General features: G+C 44.2%; 1 protein-coding gene across 9 annotated transcripts in view; it reads right to left on the reverse strand.

The window, feature by feature from the left end:
• Window positions 1-256: 256 nt before the first annotated feature.
• LOC148402242 (IQ motif and SEC7 domain-containing protein 1-like) overlaps window positions 257-23,594 on the reverse strand; it is a 74,044-nt gene continuing 50,706 nt past the window's right edge. For 6 of the 9 annotated variants that reach the window (XM_088358125.1, XM_088358134.1, XM_088358120.1 and 3 more), the window contains 13 exons: window positions 13,357-13,636; window positions 12,020-13,278; window positions 11,760-11,921; window positions 11,324-11,446; window positions 10,828-10,994; window positions 10,626-10,765; window positions 9,921-9,950; window positions 9,219-9,344; window positions 9,040-9,139; window positions 8,209-8,370; window positions 7,867-8,043; window positions 4,486-4,535; window positions 257-3,403 (listed from right to left, as the gene is read on the reverse strand). In XM_088358125.1, the coding sequence (XP_088214251.1) occupies window positions 2,876-3,403; window positions 4,486-4,535; window positions 7,867-8,043; window positions 8,209-8,370; window positions 9,040-9,139; window positions 9,219-9,344; window positions 9,921-9,950; window positions 10,626-10,765; window positions 10,828-10,994; window positions 11,324-11,446; window positions 11,760-11,921; window positions 12,020-13,278; window positions 13,357-13,636 (3,304 nt within the window). In that variant the 3' untranslated portion in view covers window positions 257-2,875. Of the gene's footprint in view, window positions 3,404-4,485; window positions 4,536-7,866; window positions 8,044-8,208; window positions 8,371-9,039; window positions 9,140-9,218; window positions 9,345-9,920; window positions 9,951-10,625; window positions 10,766-10,827; window positions 10,995-11,323; window positions 11,447-11,759; window positions 11,922-12,019; window positions 13,279-13,356; window positions 13,637-13,978; window positions 14,310-18,052; window positions 18,450-23,594 lie in introns of those variants that run through there. The other 3 variants (XM_088358167.1, XM_088358149.1, XM_088358171.1) reach the window with 3 other exon arrangements.

The raw sequence follows: 23,594 nt of genomic DNA on the forward strand, positions 1-23,594 counted from the left end.
TTTTGTTTTACGGCGAGGTGGCACCAGCTTAAATGGGCATTACTGACACCTACTGGTTAAAGTCAGATGAACTGAAAAAAAGAACGAATCACTTTAGGAAGTGATTCGGTCACTCTCGTTCACTGAAAACATTCGTTCTTTTGAACCCATCGTTCACTCACGAGCCAACACACTGACTGCTGCGACACATTACCGACTACTGAACTGCGTAATAGAAACCAGTCAAGTTGGGCAGGCAGAAATGACAAAAGCCATATCATAAGTCATATATTTGTTTATTTTGCGTTCTCAACATTGTCACAGTTGAAGTTTTACAATAACTGGGGTCTTACTGACTCACTACTCACTGTACAAACAGAATGCACACATAAATGAGGCCATTCTTGTATTTTCTTTTTTTCCCCTTCTTTTAATTAGTCTCACACCAGAACAAACAGGTCGCGGTAAGATTCATTTGTCTGGTGGTGTTGTATGTGTATGTCTGCACGGAAGGAGCATGATGGAAATGGCAGCGAACTTTTCTAACAGTCAGCTTTTGATCTCTACAGCAAATGTCGATTCCCGAGACAATCGATATGTTCAGCCCTCACTCATTCTATGAGGGGATGTTTTTACATCCTGATCAAAACTGCAGATATCAGAATAAAGTATGGATCGTATTCACACTATGTACAGTATCATATAACCACCAACTTGGTCCCTTTACACCTTCATAAAGATAAATCCTCCATCCAAGCAGTTTGCACATCCAAATCTCATATTTACACAACGAAAGCCCTCAGCTAAGGAAGTGCAACTTTCTTTATGTTTATAATGTACACACAATGGCTTTGTTGATGAAATGCATGCCGAGCTTTAATATTAACCAGCCTAACACGGGGAAAAAATTAAAAAAAACACGGCAACGTTGGCAAACTCCAAACTATAAAAAACAAAACTAAGCTAGTTTCTATGATAGGCTGATCTCCTCCCCCCATTTGTCTCACAGTGAATAGGACATGTGATGCATCAGATCCATGCAGTGCATTGTTGGGGTTCCTTTTCACAAAGAAATGACTGTAGACACGCACCATACACGAACGGAACATGAGGGTCCAAATCATAGCAAAACACGGAACTCAATAGAAAGAAACATTCAGCTCCTGTCTGATATGTGAGAATCAGGAAGGTGAAAGCCTGATTGATGGCCATGAATTTTTTTTTCGTGATTCTTAATATACCTGTACAACCTGAATAATTGGAACAAATCGTCTACTGTTACCAATGTGCACACTAGAATAGACTCTATTTGTCGAATGTATAAAGTTATTCTTTACATACTCCAAGTTTCTTTGTTCAGTATACATTTCTGCGGTACAACTGCATTTATTATTAAAAGAAAGGTTATTTTATGTGCTTATCCAGCAAAATATATCTGGCCAAGAAGTAGCTACTCCTTTAATAAAATATATACACACATTCCTCCTCACTCTATCTTCCCCTTGTAGGTATTTATATACTCCTAAATAAGGGGGGGGGGGGGGGGGAGTTGCTTTATCACCTGGACAACAGAAGACTTCCACTCTCAGTACAAGTCTGCATTTGGGAACATGATTGCACTTAAAACTTGCTATGGTAACACTGATTTACAATGTGCAGAGGACAGCCTCACATCAATAACAGTACATGCAAAAAAATCACTAGACATTCCACCAGGGCTCTGAGCCTGCAGCGAGCATTAATTTAGACAGAGAGGGGCCGAAAAACAAAAATAAATAATGACACAAAACAAACCAACAAATCGCACGAATCTTAGGGACACTTTGCGTGTTCCATCAGTACAAGGATATTGCACATATGATACAAAAACAAATTATTTACTATGTCAGATTTAAGTCACTCACCAAAAACTTGTTGGTGAGGGGAAAAAAAATTCTAGTTGGATTTAATTAGTGGAGATGGCAGCTGTTACTTATAACCTCTGCATTTCTTTCAACATTCATGCTCCAAGCCTCTGTCTAAAATATTTTACGAGTCGCAACGACAAATTTGTACTTTAAAGTGGCTCGTGGGCAAGAAGAATCAATGTAGTGGCGTTGCAACAGCTGCCATCTCAAAGCTCCTTCTCCCTTGGAAAGGCCAAACTCCCAAGATAGATTAGAGGCTGATTTCACTGCTTGCGCATCTATAGCTTTGCTACCCCAGAGTCAGTATAATACTGATACCTTTTTGCTGATAATAATTGTAGGTATAATCTTACAAATTACTCACGACATACTGTACAGCAAGTCTTGACTAAATAGATTATGCGTTAATAATTGGCACATTTATGTATGAGCGCTAGGAGACAACACGTACAGCTGTCATCTACGGTAAATACAGCACTAGAACTAATAGAACTCAGACATCGCTCACCTGTCCTCCGCTTTGAGTCAAATAATTATATCTTCATTACATGTGAGCTCGATCGGAGGCAGGGATAAATAGCATCCAAACTGAAAAAGTTGTGCACCACAATGTCGCCATCATTGTTGTGCCAGGGTTGTCTTTCCTCTTGATTACATGGAGGCTGTGGAAAGGGGCAGCCCGCCGATGTGTGCGCATGTGTGTGTACAGATCCACCCGCCGCCAATGATAAGGGGAGAGGGTGGGGGGGGGGGGACAAACCCGGAATCAAACATACTAGTAATAAAGGCCCCTGGTGGGATAGTTGTGGTCCAATTGTCCATCCTGCCTATTAGTTGGACGTGGAGGTGAAACAGTGCCTGCAGGTGGTTTGCATGGCAGCAGCAGTAAAACACAGTGGACAGGCCGTCGCGCAAGTCGCGCCGTCAGTCATCCCTTTGGTGTCAGAAACTGTCCCTCGCCGGCGGTGCCCTCCGTCGCCGTCACGTCATCACACTACGGTGCTGATGCCACTGTGTTTGCTTTTGGGTCCGCCGGATGCTGCGCCTGCTTGCTGGCTACTGTGGTGCCCCCCACCACCACCATGCTGCGGCTGGGAGCTGTGATGAGAATGCTGGCTGTAGTGGCTGTGCTGGGCATGCGCGGGGTAGCCGGGGTGCTTGTGGTACTGCGTGTGCGGCGGTGGGTGGTAGTGGTGATGGTGGTGGTAAGGCGGCGGGTTCTGAGGGACTTGGCAGTACTGCGGGTGGTGGCCGTGGTGCGGCAGCGGCGCACCATGCACCACCTGCGCTGTGTGGTGCAGGTTGGTTGGGTGGGGCTTGTGGGAGATGAGCGTAGGGTGGCCGGGCGGGGGGTGAGGCCCGTGGCTTTGGGAGGACGGTTTGCCTCTCTTGCTGCCAAATAGCGAGCCCAGGATGGAGGTGGATGCCGAGTTGGGGAGGGGAGGGTGCTCGCGTGACGTCCCCTCGCGCGGGGTGGCGGCTCTTCGGCGCGTGTGCGGGCTGCTAATGATGGACCCCTGCGGGGATATAGGCAACAGCATGCGCGTCAGACATGAAGCAAAACAACGGCTCTTCTGGAGGTGTCTTATTTTAAGTAGCAAAATGTTTTCAGGCATGCAAATGACAAAACGGAAATGTCTTCATGGTCTGCAGAAGAAACAGTTCAACTTCGGGGAGAGGGGGGGGGGGGGGGGGTCGGGTGTCAAAGGCGACTTGAGAAATGTCACGGTAATAGCGCGTCTCCTGAGGACGTGTGGCAGAGTCACACATGCATCTTGTTAAGTAAACAGAAGTCAGCGCGTGGACGCATGCAGAGGACGTGACAGGCCGACTCAAGGGCAGGACACTTCACGACAGGCCTGACCGCTCCCCCCCACCCCTTTTGTTGTCAATATGCACGCATTAACTCTCATCCTCGGACTCATGCTTAAACTCAGACTCAAGGAAGCCGACCCGCATGATGCCTTAAAAAGCAGAATGGCATTTTTCAGGGTTCCAGACTTGAACACAACACAAGAACTCATGGGCAAATGGTGCGAGTGAGAGACCAGTGAATGAAATCCACGTCATTATTAGTCTGCCCAGCAGTAAATTGCAGACTGTGAAAGCCCCATTATTCCAGCCTTCCTAATGTTACTTAGAAGTTGTGGATGAAGAGAGCTCTGGACAGCGAGAGAGAGCGAGTCTACAAAAGACTAGTTGGTGTCTTACTGAGCTACCCGCCTGAGAGAAGAGCAACCAAATGAAAACCGCTTGGATGGGAGTGAATGGAAGACAGAGACAGGCGACGAGGAAGGGATTAGTCGAGTCATGCTTTGCTGAGGATATGACTTTTGGTCAAAATGGCATGACCAAAACTGGAGCTGTTTGGCTTCCGAAATAAAGGGGGAGGGTGGGATCAGAGGCAGGCAACCCACGCATGCACATTACACGGAGGCAAGCAGGTGTAAGGCATCCCAGGAAGAAAAAATACATGATCCAAACAAATGGACTGAGTCTATGAAGCAAAGAAGGCGTCAGACCAAAAAGAAATGGTGTGTTTTCACAGTGCACATCATCACATGAAGAGTAGCTTGGAGACCAGCTGCTTCCAACTTACTTCCATATTGCTGTCTAGTGATCCTGCACTGCTGCGACGCCCCCGCTTGCCTGGCCGAGACATGCAATACCACAGATTAGAGATCGACAGCAACTCCTGGAGCAACTACAGACGCTCGGGCCGCCTGCCGCTCCAGTAGGGGGCAGCGCAGCGCATTGTGACTGTGAGTAAGGCCCCAGTATGGGCGGGAAGTGGCTGGACCCTGGGTACACTGGCTGTTTGGCTGTTTCTCAATGTGCATTGCTGTGTACTTGAGAAACTTTGGACCAAGAACATTGCGTTCCAAGTCAAAGTCGAAATCTAGCTGTGCAAGGATCAGGACGTGCTCCTCGCGCTGACTCGTTCAGGTTGCCGACTATCCTGGGGGTGCGTTGCGTTTCACAAAGTCGTCTAAAAGGCTGTTCTCAGAGAGCATTCTTTCGACCTGTTACTTCTTTCCAACGTTGCTATTGAGAAACAGCCACAAAACCGCCACGTTTTTACTCGGAAGTAGCATCTTTGTACGGGTTACAATTTCAAGCGCATTTCCCACTAACAGCTCAGTCAAATGGTAGGCAAAGAATTGGAATTGAATGGATGACGTCAGATAGGCCAACAAATCCCAAATAACGTTTCGCCGACATTTTCCCCCAAGCTGTCTTGATTAAATGCGACAAGCTTTCCGTTTCCAAATGACCAAAACAGCCTCAGTGACAGTCACAAAGGAGGGGATACATCAAAAGCAATACAGTGGCTGTTACACATGGGATGTACAGGCATTATTAAGAGGGGCTGAGGGCTATCGTTAGGCACACTCAGCCAATGATACATGACCAGTAATTACACATAAACAGGAAAATACCTGATGTGTATGGAAATAACGGTAAATACACATGGAATGTAGTATGGCAGGAAAAGAAATCAAAGAAACCCCCAACGAGCAACATCCGGCGTGGGAAACAAGGACGAAAGCTATTGACCGATCTATCGCTTTGCATTACAGCTTAAGCAACAGTGAGACAAAAGCCTGGATTGGATTTCATTTAGTTGTCAAGAGAATCACTTGATAACTTCAAGTAGCTACTGCATCAGGGCGGATTTGTTTGCATGACAAATATTCATGAGAGGAAATGGGACAGGATTTCTACTCAAAATATCATGACAAAGTGCTCGGATGAAAGAAAATGTAAAGATGCAAAGTGGTTTGAAAAAAACAAAAGTGAACATGAATGGACTTGCTCCTCATCTCATGGTCAGTGGTCGAGGGTTGCCTGTCAGTTTGTTTCATCGCGACAGAACAACTAACCGACTGAATACATACACTTTGATTGTTTTTATCATTATGTAGTAGGCTGACTTCACGGTGTTCTTAACGGCGCCAGAATTATGACACAATGTAGAAAGATTGCATTCATAGACAGGCTACTGCAACCATCTTCATCCTTGACAACAGTTTCAAAATAAAAGGAACCACAAACAATAGGGGGCTCTACTTGCATCCATGAAGTTTTCAGTGCTATACAAATTGCTGGGCTTAACCTTTAATTTGTTGATATTTCAGTCAATCAAAGGTCCGCATCACACTGAGCAACGTGGTTAAAACAGACTGCAGAGGACCACCGCAAAAAAAAAAACCTGGCAGCAACTTGCTCCACACCAAGCTTGTTTGTTCCAAAAAAAGATGGGAAGGGGCAACAATAGAGTGGGAAAGTTGAGGAATGCTTATTAAAAATACAACAAAAACACCATATGTGAACAGGATAATTGAAAACAAGTGAGCGCCATGATTGGGTATTAAAGGTGCATCCCCAAAGCATGGATGGAGCCAGGTTCACTATTTGCGAGAACAAATCATTTAAGAACCTTTCTCAACATATAATTGCAAGGAATGTAAGTGTGCCATCTCAGTGGCAAGAGTAATAATTACCGTTGAAGGCCTGTGATTTTTGATCAGGCGGCACTTAAAAATCCGAATGGTTGAGTAAAGTATTTTACCATGTGGCTGGCTTCAGGAACACTTCAGAAAAGCACTCAGGTAACACATTTCATTACTGCTTCTACAAATACAAGTTAATACTCTACCAGTACAGTAAAGCCAAAGCCATATATCAAAACTACCCCGCTGTGGTCTGACGGGTCCACATTTCAAATTGTTTTTTTGGAAATCATAGAAAATGAGCATCCGAATTGCCATTAGGGCAAAGTTCAAAAGCTAGCCTCCGTGATGGTATCTCGATGCTGATGGAATGGTTATCTTGCACATCTGTGAAGCACCATGTGAATGTCTTTTTTTCAACTTCATTGGATTTAGGGCTTGTATACATACACCACAGGTGTCAAACGCAAGGCCCAGGAGGTCAGATGTGGCCCGCCGCTGCATTTTATGTGGCCCACAGTAAGAAATCGTGTGCGTGATCTAGCGATTTTTGTTTCTGAGCCCCCTTCTACTGAAATATCATCCAAAGCCTGGTGCACACCAAACAAGCAGACCGAGCGGGACGCATGCTTAACTCTGGTGCAAATCGATTAACTTAAGCTCAAAGGTGAACAATGCATAGACTTGAGCATCAGACCAGCATTAAAATGAAAGCCCAAAAAAGCGTAGCGGCATTACAACTATACACAAAGATCAGTATAGGCATAAAAAAAAAAAATCACCCCACTTTATTGCTTATCTCTGTCAGTGAGTTTGTGAAGCGGAGAAACTTCTGATAGTCTTAAAATTAGATTTTAGAAGCCTTTTCTGGTGGCAGCAAATAAATATAAAACACATTGCTTGGTTAACAACTATTGTTTTGAAAAGTTTTTTGCCTAACAATCCGCCACAACTATTGTCCAATTACCTCTTTGATACCTACTTAAGATACTTGTTTGATTTGAAAGATGTCTATGGTAACGAAATCAAAATATCATTATCACTTGTTGCTCTTCTACCAGTCACAGTATAACAATTTGGTTCTCAACTTGCCTGAGCAAGACCTTAATTGATTTTAACGAGATCGTCACAGCTACAGGTAACTGGGGTCAAAAGTCGATCTGCTTTATCCATTGTTTTGTTATTCACACTTCCAGCTTTCACCTGCATGCTATAATTTGCAAATATCTCCTTAAATGTCTTTGTGTGAATTGCTTTTGCTACAGTATTTGAATTTCGGACGTCTAAATGTCATTTCCCTCCCAAAGTACAACCAAGATAAACTTCATAATTTCAAGTAGAGAAACAAATGTCACTCATAACAAACTTTGTAAAGCAAAATATCCAATGAGCGAGCGAGTGGATTCAAAAGTGCCAATGTAGCGTGCATTGAAAGAACATTTTGCTATCACAAATAAGTGGATGACAGAGGAGCTCTTTTCCTTGAAATAAATTTCTGGAAAAGACAAAAGCTGCACTGGTGGTACCTGCTTCGGAGAGATCTCGCAGGGAGCTGCTGAGGGCGCTCCTCTTCAGCCCTTCGCCCATGGCATAGGTGTCATCCAGACTCGCACGATTCATGCTGCCATTGCCAGCTTCTTTCTTCAGGCCAGAGCTCTGAGACATGCTGGGCCTCACCACCCCCTTCTGCTTCTCAAGCTCGGCTGTGAAAAGGGTCCAAAAAACACACATGATAAGTGGTGACGGTGACTTGGCTGCCAACACAGTAATGATTCCAAATTATTTGCTAATTTTTGAAACATCTACTAGAGATGGAGAGAGGGGAGTTGGGGAGTGGGAAAAAACCCAATAGAAAAACGGCAGCTCACATTCTATTCTGTATTTCTCCATTTCCTGAACCTCAGCAATGGACTCTCGCAAGTCATCTGTGAACTTCTTGCGGTCCTGGGGGTTGGGCGCGTTGAAGTTGATGAGGACTTTGATATCCGCACCTGGAATGGCTGACGTAAGTCTGATTCCATTTGGGTAATCTGCAGAAAGCAGAAGTTATGAACACACACATCCTCAGTTTATACTGAGTTGTTTCAAAGTTGACAGGGGAAAACGAACAAACACACTAGTAAAATATATTCATGAGTTAAAATTATTTCAATATTTAAATATTTCATTATTTACTTGCATCCCTGAACAGAAAAAAATGTTTGGGTGGTTGAAAGTTATACTGTACTTAAATTTCTGAAGCCTACTGAGCCAGCTCAAATGGGAGCATAAACAACTAATTCAGTTTGTTGCTCATTATGATTCAAAATGGCAAGGACCTAAAAATTTGAGCGCTCCCCGAGTGTGCATTAAAGTCCTTCAAAATGCTAATCATGTTTTCTTCCTTCCGTTTCACGTTAACGACATCTCACAGCAAGAGCTCTGAAACGAAAAAACACGTACTAAGAGCATGTAATTGTGCTTCCTGTCATCTTACGTCGCTGTCTTAGATGAACCAGATAATGAAACCCAAAAAAAAAATAGGTTGCCATGGATGTGGTAAAACGTGACCACAATTTTAAAGCCTGTAAAAAAATTCTGGCTTTCAAAAGTATTTTGCCATGGATGTTGTCATATTAATAGTTTCATTTGAAGAATCTTAATGGTCTTGAGTGAATCTGACAAACAAAGCCAAAAAAAATCGAATCAAAAGGACTTACATTGGTTTTCAAACAGCATGACTTGCATCCCATAGAGCGAAAAGGACTGTCTGAAGCTGTATGTCACCGAGTTCTTCTTCTTCTGAAAAATCTTTGTCACCTACAAAGATTCAATCAGGTGAGAATTGGTTCATGGGGAATAAAGAGGGAATCGAAAATGAGATGAAGGGGACGTTTACCACAAGTAGGTCATTGAACAGGAAGATCTCCCGCTGATGCAGGCCCAGCTTCTGGAGCTTGTTGGGATCTGGCACTTCAAAGAGGCGGCAGTAACACACCAAGCGGCGATGGGGCAGTGATAGAACCTTCCGGTAGAAAAAAAGTATTTCTACTATAAACACAGATGAGCACATCAGTGGCCACTGTCGTCAAATGGGAATGACTAAAGCAGAAAACGCAGACTTATTTTGCTTGCACCATGTTTCTGGTTCTCTGTTCAGGTTACTTTTCATTTTGACATATTAGGTGACGGCACAAAAAATCTTATTTCTATGCCGAAATTATAAATAAAAATAAAATGAGCGATACAGATTTCTGGGGATATTGGCTTATTCTTTTTAAGTAAACACATTTGTATATTGTATGAAAACTAACATTTTCTTATAGCTTTACAAAAGTCTTTTTTTCCCCTCAACCATTCAGGTAAGCTTGCTAATGGGCATTATTAACACAACATGTTATGCTTTTTAGTGCTCAACCTGTTATTTACACTACCTAGATTTGTAATTTAAAAAATATTTAATTGTGACTAATCATGGGTAGACTTGACGGCGATAACGTTTGCTACATTTCCCTTTCGAATTCAGACGATTGATTGTAAGCAATAGATGTAATTATTTCTCGTTAAGGTGAGCAGTGTTGATTTTGTTCTGGCAACTTACACATCCAAGGCCATGATGGAGTGATCCGATCTAAAAGCAAAAGCAAAAAAAAAAAGAAAAAATCGTCAGAAAATATGCATCAATAATTAACCATTCATTTTTAGAGGAAGGACACAAGGGAGGTCTGTGAGAATAGTACACATACACAAATAGAAAAAAAGACCTAAAAAAAACGTACTCAGCATGCAGCAATTGATGACTATCCTCTTATTGTATTCAAATTCCTAAAGAGATTTGTATGCGAGTATACCCCTGGGACCATCCCGCCACTAAGTGCGATTAATTTCAGCTCATCCAGTTGTTACTGGTGCAGCTGATTTCATCCCATTGGAAACCAAGTAGTCGCTAAAAGACAAACCTCTCCCAGAGGCTGCATTATTTATTCACATCATTTGGAAATGCAACCTAGGGGCTGGAACTCGGATAATTAATACACAGAAATGAAATGACAACTGACTGGTGAGTCACTTATATAGTAGTCACTAATGGCACTGCAGTCTTTTATATTTTAAAACGGTTCTCTCCCCGGGGTATGGATGATGATGTGCACAGGATTTAATTGGACATAAGCACGGGGGTGATATCCCCGGAGGCCACTGAGTGTTAAATGTGGCACCGTTAACTCTTTGCATGTATCTACTTTTGTGAGACATATATATATCCCAATTTGGGAACCAAACCTGCACAATCAAAGATGCTACTCACTGGTTTCTTCCCAACAATGAGCTTCTCAACTTTCTGGACCTGCGACACATGGTCTTCATTGGTCTTCAGTTCCCGCTTTCGGATCCTCTCATAGATCCCAACCAGAGTCTCCCTCGGAATATCCTCACCATCATCCACACCTGCCAAGCAAAGTTTGCTTGTACCTTTCACTTAATTCCGTGAAAAGCATGCACATGTTAACCTCTTAAGTTCTTGATGAAATCCTCCAGCTTCATCTTCCTCTCAGGCTTCACGTTGGGGCTGTACATATCTGTGTTGAGGAGGATGATGGCGAAGGCCAGGATGAAAATTGTGTCAGGGTTCCGGAACTGCCGCACCACCGTTGGGTTGCAGATGCAGTAGCGCTGGCTGCAGACATAACATGACACGGTACAAGATTACATAATGCAGGTGGAAATGATGTAAATAGTGAGGAAATGCGCTCTGCTTAAAGAAAATAGGAAGTACGTATTATCAATGGTTCCTTTTTTTTGCATCGATAGTTTATCCACAGGAGGAACACTGGTAAGTAACAATGGCGTTCATAAGCAATGAGCACACTTTTGTGAAAATGGGGGGGATTATTAATATTATCATTTTTATTATTATACCCCCACCAATTTCATCAACAGTTTATATAGTATACCAATGTTGTTAGCATCTGTGCCTATGCATAGTCTTGGTGCGTGCGTGCGTACCTGAAGGCTTCAATGAGTCGTTCCACCTTCTGGGCTTCTCCTTGGACACGGATGTGGTTCTGAAATTTCCTGAGAGCTTCATCCAGCTCCATGCTCTGGAAGTCCATTTCATCTACCACACAGCTACACAGCACACATACACAGAGAGGTTGAGTGCAAAATAAACATGATTATGCACACTTGGCAGCAATACAACATTTTATATCAGTCTCACATTCATAACTATCACTTTTAAAACAATACCATTTTAGTAGTTGCGTCAATTCGTGCACACTATCGAGATCAACGATAAAAAGAATGGGGTTCTCTTGTGTAACACCAATTTCATTCAAAAAGAGAAGAGGCATTCAGAGCTATGTTTTCCCACGCCTTGTATTCTCAGTGATGATACATTATCAATAGTAAATTCAGCCACGTTCGGCAGTGTCATACTCACTCCAAAACATCCCTGTTGAACTGTTTCTGTCTATTTCCTAGAAACTCTCCGATCATCTGCCGGCTCAGGCCTTTCCTTTGCAGCAAGAAGTGAGCCACACCGACCGGGGTGTCAGGGATGAAGCCCCTCTCGGTCAAGTATTGGATGCCCTTCTCTGGCTTCCTGATAAAAGCCGCGAGAATTAAAGAGAGAAATATATTAATAATTGAAATGATTTGTTCAAATGAAAGAAATGCGCTGCTTGCAAAAATAGTTCTTACTTGTTGAAGAGATTGAGGCCGATGCGGTAATGTCTCTTGCGGATCACGTCGTTGCTGAAGATGGGCGAATCCCAGCTGTTGCGGGTCTCTTTGTGGTAGGTCTGCTTGCTGAGCGTCTGCTCCCGCAGGCTGTCCCTCGACGAGGACTCCGAGCTGCAGTTGATCGTGTCGTTGGAGTTTGACGTGCTGTTGATGCTGTCGTTGTCTCCGTCTGAAAAGTCAGACTCGGACTTGCTCTGCCGATTTGCCGAGCCGTTGATAGCCAGGTGGCTCTCCAGCTGGCGGTGGCGGTGACGTAGAGGGGCGTCCTCATCGCGGGATGGCGCTCGTGGAGGAGGACCATGGGAAATATGTTTGGGGCTCGCCTGGGATGACGTCACGATGTGGCCGTGCGGCTCATACACAGGCCTTTTGACCGAGCCCCGTTCGGAGCGGTCGCTTAACTCCGCCGAGCTGTCGCTAGGAGGTTCTATCGTCAACAAGGGAAGGTGGTCCATTCTTAGACGCTGCTCTTGACACTCCAGAGAAGGAGTGCTGCGGCAGCTTGTGTCCGTGTCACGACCCTCATCTTTCGGGTCGATGGGCCAGTAGTCCTGGGAGGAGTTAACAGACCGCAAGCGCATGTCTGGTTCTGCGCCCGAGGGCTGCTCTCCCGACCTCGATAGAGCAATGGGAGGCGACATGTCGTCCTCGTCAATGAACAGAGTGACGTCGCGATAAGACGCCATCCCGTCATCGTGAATGTGTCCGGCTGCCCGGCGGTGGGACTTCACCTGATAGGTAACCTCCCTCTCCACCTCGGGGTCCGGACCGTCATCTCCCTGGAGGCTACGGCAGTTCAGTGCATCGTCTATCGATTCGGCCAGGGATTTGACCTGCCTGGAGAAGGCGTCCTCGAGTTCCGTGATGGCGTCGGTCAGATCGCCCTGAGGGGGCGGATGAGACGCCATATTGGCCTGCTGGTGGACCTGTATATCCCCACATTCCGACTGCAACATCGACAGCGGGGCGCCGTCTTCCGTCATGGACACCTGCCTCCCTTCAAAGTAGGAGCTGTGCACTTTCTCTGCACCCTCAAACGACAACTGCATCCTCATGTTGGAGAGAACGATGCGTCTGGACATGCGGTTCTCAGACATAGAGCTCCTGAGACGTTCAAAATTCTTGTTCATCTGATACTGGCGGAAGGCTGTTTGGATCGTGCGAGCCGCATGCCGGGTTATGAATCGTCCGCCATACTTGCGCTCCAGCATTTCCACCTGAAGAGAAGATAGAACATTGTGAAATTGAGCCAACGATGGTTGTTCTCTGACATTGAGTGTTGATTTGACCAACACCTGTTTATCCTGGAGGTCAGCGGAGAGCTCATAGCTCTCCGAGAGCGAGCGAGAGCGCTTGATGGCCTCTTCCTCTGCCTGCTTCCGAAGGATGGACTGTGAATGCTGGAGCTTCGGCCGACGGGGTCTCTGAGGCCCAGGTTGAACCCCGTGGCTGTAGAGGGAACTATCAAAACGGTCAGGGCTGATGGCTGACCCGTGAGTCACTGGGCCTGGCCCATATCCTGCGCCTGCATCCAGGGAAGGGCCACTCTCATTGGACCGTCCGTCCCCTTCCACACTGCAAACAGGAAACAAAAAGAATCAAGAGATTTTAATCAACAACATTCAAACAATTATACTCCATCGAGTAGACTTGATCGCCTGCAAGTGTTGTGCCATAAAACACAATTCAATTTCCTTATACCTCTCATGGACAAACATTAACTATAAGTATGACTGATATTAAAAGGAGGCAGACTATGTCTGCACACTTTTGTCTAATTACATATAGAACTAAGACAACCACTAAAGATCTACACTAATCTCACAGAAATGATCAAACCAAAACCAAATATACAATCACCCGACTACCTCATTGGTTAGTTAGCGATAATGTGAAGAAAATCAAATGGTTACTCACTCACTCTCACACTCAGCTGAACAATGTGACTGCTTTTTGCGAAAGGACATTCGATTTTCTAGAAAGTGCCAACTTCTCCTCCATATTTTGTCTACCATTCTTTCAACCGTGTCAGGTCCAGAGTACACAGACTCCTCCGGAAAACTTCCCTTTATGCCACCCGAAGAGCCAATCACCGACAGTGAGGAGTTGCATAGATGTTTGCTGGAGCAACGTCACGCGGTTGAGGCACTCGTCTCAAAGTCCATTTTCGAATACGACGACAAAGTAAATACAACTTGAGCAGGCAGCTACGATGTCTCCTAAGCAGCTACAGTGTGCATTTCTTCTGCTGCATGGCACAGAGTGGCCCCTGTTCATTGGTAAGCAAAAGTGTTTAAGCTGTAACGCGACACACCCACACGAAGTGTACACAATCCACTTCCTTTATTAGTCAGCTTGACTTCAACATGCCACTACAACAGCTTGCTGTTTTACAAAGACACCAACTCTGAGGCAATATTGCTGTAAAACAGTGTTGCACAGAAAAATAAAAAATGTCCAATGTCCATGAGTACACACATTTGTTGAAAGGACAAAATGTCTTACCCACAAGGCAAAGTAAGATTATTAAACACTAACATAGTTCTATTAAGGTTATTTCTACTTGGGAATATGAAGTCTAAAGTCAGCACACATTGTATGCTGAACATGCTCCTGGAAATCTGCAGCAAACCTTCGACCAGGCGTAGTCATTTATTTCTAAGATCAAACGCCATTGAATGTTCTCATTATATATGATGGCCACGCGGCTCAGTTCTCAAAACGACCGGCCCGTTCATTGTATATGTGACCCTTGCATGCAAGTAGGCGTGGCCTAAACCAAAATGTGTTCCTTATGTTTTTTGGTTTTTTTTTAGGTGGGGGTGGGGGGTCACATGCAGATTGGTACTAGTCTTCATCCCAACAATTCACAACTTTTTTTTACATCTTAAAAGAAAATTGTTCGTATAAGACCAGGCACTTACTGCATATAAGAATAAAATGAAAATCCTTTGAGCATGGAACCCATTAAAAGAGCTCGTTAAACCAACAAAGACAATGGGTGTGCGTGTGGTTTTCACAATTAGCAACAAAAAAAAACTTTCGCCCATTGCCAAGAACTCTAATCTGATTTTTTTTTTTTACAGAGATTATATACAGTTAGGTATCACGCACATGCGTGCGTCTCCATAAAGTGTCACAGATGGAGATAATCCTACTCTGTTTCGCCTCTTCCTAGCAGGTTCATGTAAATTTGGAGTCCACATAAACAACAGATTTATTGGTAACTTGGTACCAAGCATCTTTCCTGCCATTTTATGTTGGGGAAGGAGCGGTGAATGGGTTTGAGGTTGAAGCGTAGTTTATGCGGTCAGTTGGTCATAGTGGTGAAAATCCGAGGAAAAATATGAAACTAAATGCAGCATGCAAAGAGCTTGCACTGGACTGAAATGGATGTTGAAAGGGAAAAAGAGGGAGGGAACTAGCAGTAAAGGAGCAGGGCACTATTCCAGAGACTCCAGCTTGCTCAACGCTTTGGAAAACTACGGGAACAGATAAACCAACATCTAAATATGAGAGATATGTGGAGCTTCCTTCCGCCAAGGAGAAGCGAGAGATAGCCACCCAGTGGCGTGCGTCTCTCGGCTGGCTTTTATCCACCAGAAGCTCCAACGCCGATGTCGGCATGGATAAGCAGCTCAGCTGGCAGTGATTTGCAGCCAACGGATTGAGGGAACTGCGAGGGCAGTTCCCCCCCCCCCCCCCCCCCCCCCCTCTCCAAAAACCCCTGCCCAGGCCTCAGTCGGACCTGAGGGAGAAACATTCCTCCATCCCGGAAAAGCAGAGTCACATCTACAGGAGGTCTGGGAATAGAGGAAGGTTAATGAAGAGCAGACTGCCGCTACAGAGGAAGTGTGAGAGCTGCTGCCTTTCCAATGAAGAAGCGGTGGAATGAATCAGTCCAACTCCCCACTTGACTACTCAGATAAATCTTCCTTCAATATGCAGCTAAAATGTCGACTAGTTGATTGGGATTCAATTACAGCGATAATTGCACTCTGGAAACACTTTTGAGAAAATGAACTCTCCTACCAGGCTTTTTTCTTTTTTTTTTTCTCCACCTCACAATTTAAAGAACCAAGAAAATTGGCCAAGCATTTCCTTCTTGTCAAATGACATTTATGTAAAACCTGTTAATTTAATGGCGTCAGTATGGGTTGCTAAGGAAATGCATCATGTTTTCCTGGAGGCAGCACAAAATGAGTCGAGTTTAAGTCGAGTATGAGTAATGGCCCAAAAGCAGCATACGGTATACAAATGTAATCCAGCCCCCCTGCTGCTTTCTTCATCTGTCTATTCACCCGAGACAATTTTTTTCCATGATATTTGGCAACACCTCAATATCAAAATTCAAGACGCACACGCACAGACGACATGTGCTCCAAAGACAACAAAAGCAGATGTCCTTACTCTGCAGAGAGCTCATAAATACAGATGCAAGCAGCAGCCTTCACAACCTCACGTTAGCGGAAATAAATTCCTCAGGTGGAAGGTTGGAGGACCACACAGCGACACAATAGCTCCCAGAACTAGTCGTGTCGTACCCAAATGGCCAGCATTGCCAAAAGCTGGGTTGATGAGCAGCGAGTTGCCGCTCGGCATGGTTGCTACCTTGGATGCTGCTCCAACCAGCAGCCTGACAGTCGCTCAGTGGGAGTTTGTAACAAAGTCGACAGGAGTATCATAAAACATTTAGGTTCAAAAGATGCAGGGATTGGAGCTTCTACTACAAATCACAAACTGTCATCAAGCCTCCCCAGTTGTATGTGCCTGCATGCGACTGTCGCCACATCAAACGCTTTGAAGGTCTTTTTCATCTTATTGTGAGACGTACAACTGTAAAGTCAAACACGAGCATGGCTTTAATAATACCAATGTACTTGACTAGAGGCATGAGCAGATGTTCAACATTAAATGACTAATAAGTAGCAACTACATTTTCAACCACGCGTCCAGCCCACTCTTCGGATCGCCAATTCTTCCCAAGCAATCTGCCCCAAAATAGAAAACTCTTATCCAATAGCATACTGTAAGTCCACAAGTTCCCTTTTTTTGTAATTACCAGATGTATCTACACTGGAACCTGCAAATGTCCCTGAGGTCGACCGGAACCATATGGCGTTTAAAATGATCTGATCATGTATTGCTGTTTCCAGAAATACTAAATCTTCTTCCTGTTTCCATCCACCAAATAATTATCGCTGAATACTTGAAGTAACACAACCAAGACAAAGAAACACACAAAAGTTTTTATGCTAAAGGTGATGAAGAAATATTACGCAGCCAACAATGTTATTGGTGAGGTAGGCTTTTGATCTGAGGATGGCTTTGATTTTTCAGTATTTCAATGGTGCCTCAAACAAAGACACTGCACAGATAATGTGATTGAGTGTGTGATGTGGGCTGCGCTTACAGGACTTAAAAGTCATCACAGATCAATACGGCTCCCTTGCATACTTCCAGACCTCATTCTGTCTGAATCAAGGCGGCACTGCTCCTCCCTCCTGTCAAGACTCAACAACAACCCCAACCACAACAACAACAACAGAGTCGATGTCACTTGTCGTCCAATGCGGAATGATCCAACCACCCTCCAGCGTGCACTCAACACCTGCCCTTGAGGATCCAGCTAGTTAAAAAAAGCACACAGTCATGTCCAGGAAGCAGGAGGGCCGTGACACGCCACAGGAATGCCCTTCAAGCAGGGAGAACAATCCACAACTCGCAAATGGAGTCAGAGTGAATGAGAAGAAACACACCATGATGACGTTAAGTGACTCTCTTAACAAAAGCCGCAGACTGGTAAACCATGATGTGGATTATGGGGCAGGGCAAATAAGTGAGTGGACACACAGGGCGTCTCTCTGCTGTTTAATAAATAGAGCTTTATGAGCTCAACTTCATCCAATAACAACACATTCATGCACCCCCCCCATACACAAACAGACTAAAAACAAACACTCCCATTTGAAACTCTCCAATTACTCTTACCAGCCATTGAGCTCAAGCTCCAGCAGGGACTGAGTCTTCTCGGAGTTACACTGCAAACACCACATGCTGTCCACCACGAGCAAGACACACCACCGAACATCAGGGGTCCTCCCGGTCTCGACTGTCCTTATTGATGATGCCTAGAAGCGTTCTCTAATGGACAAACTCATCTCCAAAGTGCCATCTGCAATTGTTGGTTGAATCCCCAAGCGCCGTGCAGTCAAAGCCGTCACTTGGTCCAGCAAAAAATGCTCCCAGTAGATGATAGGCAGACATGGTCAGAGCTAAGTGGGAGTTTTTTAATCTGACAGACAGAGGATCTTTTTTTGTTAGAGCTTTCCTCCTCGGTGTTCTAGTTGCGCCGGGCTGCAAAGAGTGTGATGGGGGGCGGAGGCTTGGACGCCAGGGAGTGTGGGTTTTTGCCAGACCCTGAGCATTATGGAAGAGGGCGGGGTGTGGCGAGGGGGAAAAGTGGGCGGAGGGTTAGTGTAGCTGGGTAGAAAGAGAGAGAAGGGGATGGAAAAAAACTCATCCTGTAGGGAAGGGACACACAAATGACCTCAAGGCAGAGGATGTAAGAAAATCACATTTTTCCGTTGTGTTATCAGCTAATCGAAAACGTAAAAAGTGGGACGGTTATTTAGGTACAAATGAGTTGGGTTTATAAACAGGAAAGGACCGGTTCGAAGAGATGCTGTGACAAATGTTTGCTGATCTTTTAGTGAGTCGAGATTGAAGAGAGCACTTCTATTAATAGAGCCTCTCAAGGCTGTGGAGTGACGGGAACTAAGAAAAGAACTAGAGTGGATACAGTGTCTTTCATCTGTAAAACACTGAACAACACATTAGAGCATCTTCAACTTTTCCTTTATTCTTTTTCCTTTTACCGATTTCACCCACGGCACGCTTCTCTGAAAAGATTGCAGTTTTTTCCATCCACCTTCACGCTTGCAGTTGATCCGTTAACTGTGAGTCTGTTTTGGCGACAAGAGTTGAAGACTAATCACCCCTCAGAGAAAGACGGGGGTTGGGGGGGTAAACTGCCCTCCGTTAAAGGTATTTTCTGTCTAATGACAACAGACACAGGAAACTGGAAGGAGAAGTTTAGAGGAACAGTCTATCCTGAAAGCTGCCAGTGTCCTTTAATTAGAGGCAGACAGGCAGACATAGCAGCTTAGTCAAATGAGTCACAATCATGAATGATGACGATGCGCACAACTGGACGAGCGTTCTATTTTGGTTTGGGATCTCGGCCCTGGTTCCTAGCGCCTACAGCTGCTAATGCTAAAGCCTCAAAGAGTCAACTTACAAGGACTCACTTATCACGCAACCCTTCCACTCTCACGACCAAAATCTTTTTCCTCCTGAGTGCCGGTAAAGAAAACAGACTCATTAGGGACCAAAATCGCTCTAAGATGTCGCTTTAGTAGAACGAGTTATCTAAATATGTTTTCCAAATGTGTGCGTGTTGATAGAGGTCTTAGTGCAGGCGTTGTAATCCTACAAGACCACCGGGATCAGAGAAACAGCTACGTTTATTTGTTTGGGAAGGAGATAAGAACTATCACAGCTTCATTTTGACATTTATAAGCCCTGAGCCTATTATCAATGTTTCAGCGAGGCACACAAGGGTCGGATTAGCAAAATGCAATCTGGAGAGCTCAGCTCAAATGATCTCATTTGAAAAATCCAAGGTAAAACTGCTGCATTATACTGTTAAGGACAATTCTAGGACCCAATCCAGTGGAATTCTCTGTCTGTCTCCGCATCTCCTCTTGTGTTACGACCCTGTCTAGTCATCCCGTCTGGTGAAGGCCCACTCCTTCTCCTGAGTTCAGCCTGCTGGCTTCTCTACTGTGGAATGATGTCATTGAAAATTCCAAGCAGAGGCCCTCTCGCCGCTCATAAAACACCATTTCTTCAACTCGATACATATGGTTGCTCTACATTTCTGCGCCTACTCCATCACCCTCCATGAGTCCTCCTTTTTTTTTCCCGAGTTAGACGCATTACACGTTACACAAGGTCAAAGAGGCACATGGAGGTCAGCGATACACAAACAGATGTCGCGCTATCTAGAGAAAGAAAGAAAAACAAAGACTTTCCCATGCATTGCAAAGAATTACAAAAGACAAAGTAGACTCAAGGATATCAACTGAAATGACAGAGGAAACAGATCTCTTCCTGGAAACTTTGGTCAGTCACATGCTCGTGGAACGTCTATGTGACATTATACACTGTTTGCATTTCAGAATGAAACCTGTGCGAAGAAATGAAAAATAAAAAGGAAAACTCAGCCCTTGCCTGGTCTGGAAACAATTACAAGAGCCTGATGTCATAGTTTGATACAAAAGCATATACAGACGACTTTGTATAGAAGGGGAGGGGCGTTTTTTTCCCCTTTAGGAACAAATAATTTCGGTTACAGTTTATAAACGGATCCTGAAAAAAGAAGGAATTAAAGATTGCCTCAGAAATGCTTGGCACAATTATCATGTCAGCCAACCAAGAAAATCAATGAAATGTCATCTGAATAGGTCCAACAGAACCATCTTTGACTTTATGCATGTTCACTCCAAGATTTGTTCTGCTTTCCTCTCATTTTTCAAACACACATGCCAGTCAGGTGGGCTGACAATATGGAAACAGTTGAAGCACATGTATTCAGACATCCAGTGATGCATCCTGTCTGGGCCTTCTTGCGTGTACGCTCAGCCAACAAAGCCGTTTTTTATCATTACAATCGAACCACGTTTGTGTTCTACTTTTCGCAATGCAGTAAAATTCGTTTTATGGAACTCTGGCAAAGCTGCGGCCTTGATTGCATGCATATGTGATCGGTCTCACTCTATATAAAAGACATATGGAGGTCACGTATGGTGTCGCGTTACCATTTATTTATTTTTTTTACACTGTCCTTTCGCAACAATTTCCTCTCTGTTTGCTTGCTGGCCCAGCCAGCAAATTACTCTGAAGCTTATTACAAAGCTCAGTCCCGACAGAAATACACTACAGCGCAATTGTCTGATCTAAAAATATACCCATGTGAGGTGACCCGATGTGGTAAACAGTCTGCGAGTGAGCGAGAGGGATGAACAATGCGACGACGAGGAGCATGAGAAAACATTCACAGGAATAAACTGCTGATGTAAACTCACGCCTGCAATTGTAGCAAATCAGCATGTTATTATTTTCGGCAATAACAATGCGAGCATCTCTTGAGGTTTTCTGTCAGAGGAGTCTTGTCTGTGAATGCGATAAACACCACAGCGGGTATAAATAACTGAAGTGGTTATAAGAGACAGGCACTGGCACACTAAACAGGCCACCATGGGAAAGAGTCGGTGGGGGGGTTTAGGAGTGACAGTGCCACTCATTGGTCAGAAATGATACTACAAGACATACGTTAGGTCGAGGGGGAGAAGAAATGTGCAATGATGTCATATGGGAGCACTGAGGTCAGGCGTGTTTATAATAGCTGAGGGCGGAGAGGGTGGACGGGTTATTCAAAAGAGGCAGGATGTCAAACGAAAAGTTTTTTTTCCAAAAGGAAAATGGGATTGTAATAGGTGTAGGTCCGGGTGGATCCGTTTGAGGGAAGTGAGAGAATCCCACCTGTTTTATCATAAACAGAATATGTAGGTATGATAATGGTTCAGTCATGATTAATTTATTCGCAAAAGGTTAAGCTATTTGTAAAAAATAATACTGCAAGCTGAGGAGTGCCGCATCAATGAAAGCATGTGACTTGACATGGTTAACGGAGAAAAGTCCGGAAGAAAATGGAGCTGATGTGTTTGCAATGTCATGCGCGTACACAAAGTGGGCAGCAGTTGAAATGAGACACCCTCAATGATATTTGCCAACCAAGATAACTCGGGATCAGCTGATCCTATTGAATGCCTGGGTGGGGCGGAAAGTGGGTCATCAGCCCATGGAAGAATCAGCTGATTGAGCAGCACGGATAGGCTGAAAAAACAGGCCCTTGATGGAGCTGGAAACCCACAACAGTAACAAGCTTGATAATCAATATATATATATATATATATATATATATATATATATATATATATATATATATATATATATATATATATATATATAAAATATTCCAGATCCGGTGTATACGTACATGAATCTGAACAAATGCATCCGTGTAAACATAGCCAACGAAGAAAGTATTCTAAGCAAAGTAATGTCTTCAAGCCATCTGCTCCCCAAAACTAATCACTCCGTGGTGGCCAATCAACCATCACATACTTTCCCCAAATGCTAAAATCAATCCAATCTGCCTTGTCAGTCATGCTAAACTCATTTCTCCTCACCACCTGTCATCTTAGTGAGAAATAAACATACGTGTTCTTGTCAAAATGCTATTTCCTTTTATGTGCGAGCGCTTGGCAATGTAATCAATTCAGTCACGATCAATTCAGTGACATCAATGAGCTGGCTATATTGACTGCAAGGCTTACAATAAGAATAATTGCTGCTCCAGTCGACTTGCATTCACTCGCCGTTGCACCGGGAATCAGATAAGCAGCAGATGATGTCAAATGCGTAGTTGCAGCTCATTCCGTAAAAATCCCTTGCAAGATTTCATTAGCAGCAAACTTTGAATGAGTTTCGAGGGCTGACTGCAGCACAAATACAAAATGTGCACGTGATATTGACATGGAATCAACTTTTCCTTCAGTCTTGCATCTTTTCCTGGCTAAGCCACAAGTGCTTTCGTGGCATCCGAAGCCCACAAGGGAGGAGAACCTCCTGGCTTGCCGGGCCAAACAACATCACGTCTATTTAGTCCTTGATCGGATAGAACACGAGCACCAGGGGGAGAAAGCGGGCCTTACACGGTAGAACTGACAATATGTCACAAGATTTACTGTCAGGTCAGAACGCACAAATGGTAGCCGTCACTCTTGGCTTGTCGCTATGCGATTCAAGATCATAAAGTTTCTGCTCTACATATGAAAACACATCATAAATTACACACTAATCACCTCATTAAGGTGACAGTAGTGAAATCAGTCAGTATAAAAAGAGGCTAATCTGGAGGGGTTGAACACAAATTGAATCAAAGTTGTAAATTGTCAGTGTGATTTTCACCAGCCTTTGGGAATTCATTGTTATTTCATCTGTTTTGAATGGTGAGGAAAAACTGTGTGGCAGTTATGGCAAGATGTTATTAAGAGCCAAGAATGCCGGCCGACAATATTCCCACAAGTGCTGTCAAATGGTGTGTGTGTGCATGTGGTCACTGGTCAAATACAGTTATTGGTCTGCAATCAAGATCGGTTTACGTTGCCTGTAAACTGCCGCAATAGAAACTTCATCATCTGTTTTTAAATATTCATTGGAAGCCGTGGTTGACGGCACCTTTACAAAGGAAGCTAAATTAATGAGGAAATTATTTATGATTCGCAGCTCTCCTGTCTATGTGCTCACAAATACGATGGTTGGGAGATGTATTAATTATAAATTAGGTTGTGCAACTTGGGTGTCTTGCCCGGGGTGTGTGTGTGTGGGGGGGGGGATGTCCTCT

This window comes from Syngnathus floridae, chromosome 2, assembly GCF_059516105.1.
Source record: "Syngnathus floridae isolate MCC-2025c chromosome 2, RoL_Sflo_1.0, whole genome shotgun sequence".
NCBI classification, from domain to species: Eukaryota; Metazoa; Chordata; class Actinopteri; order Syngnathiformes; family Syngnathidae; genus Syngnathus; species Syngnathus floridae.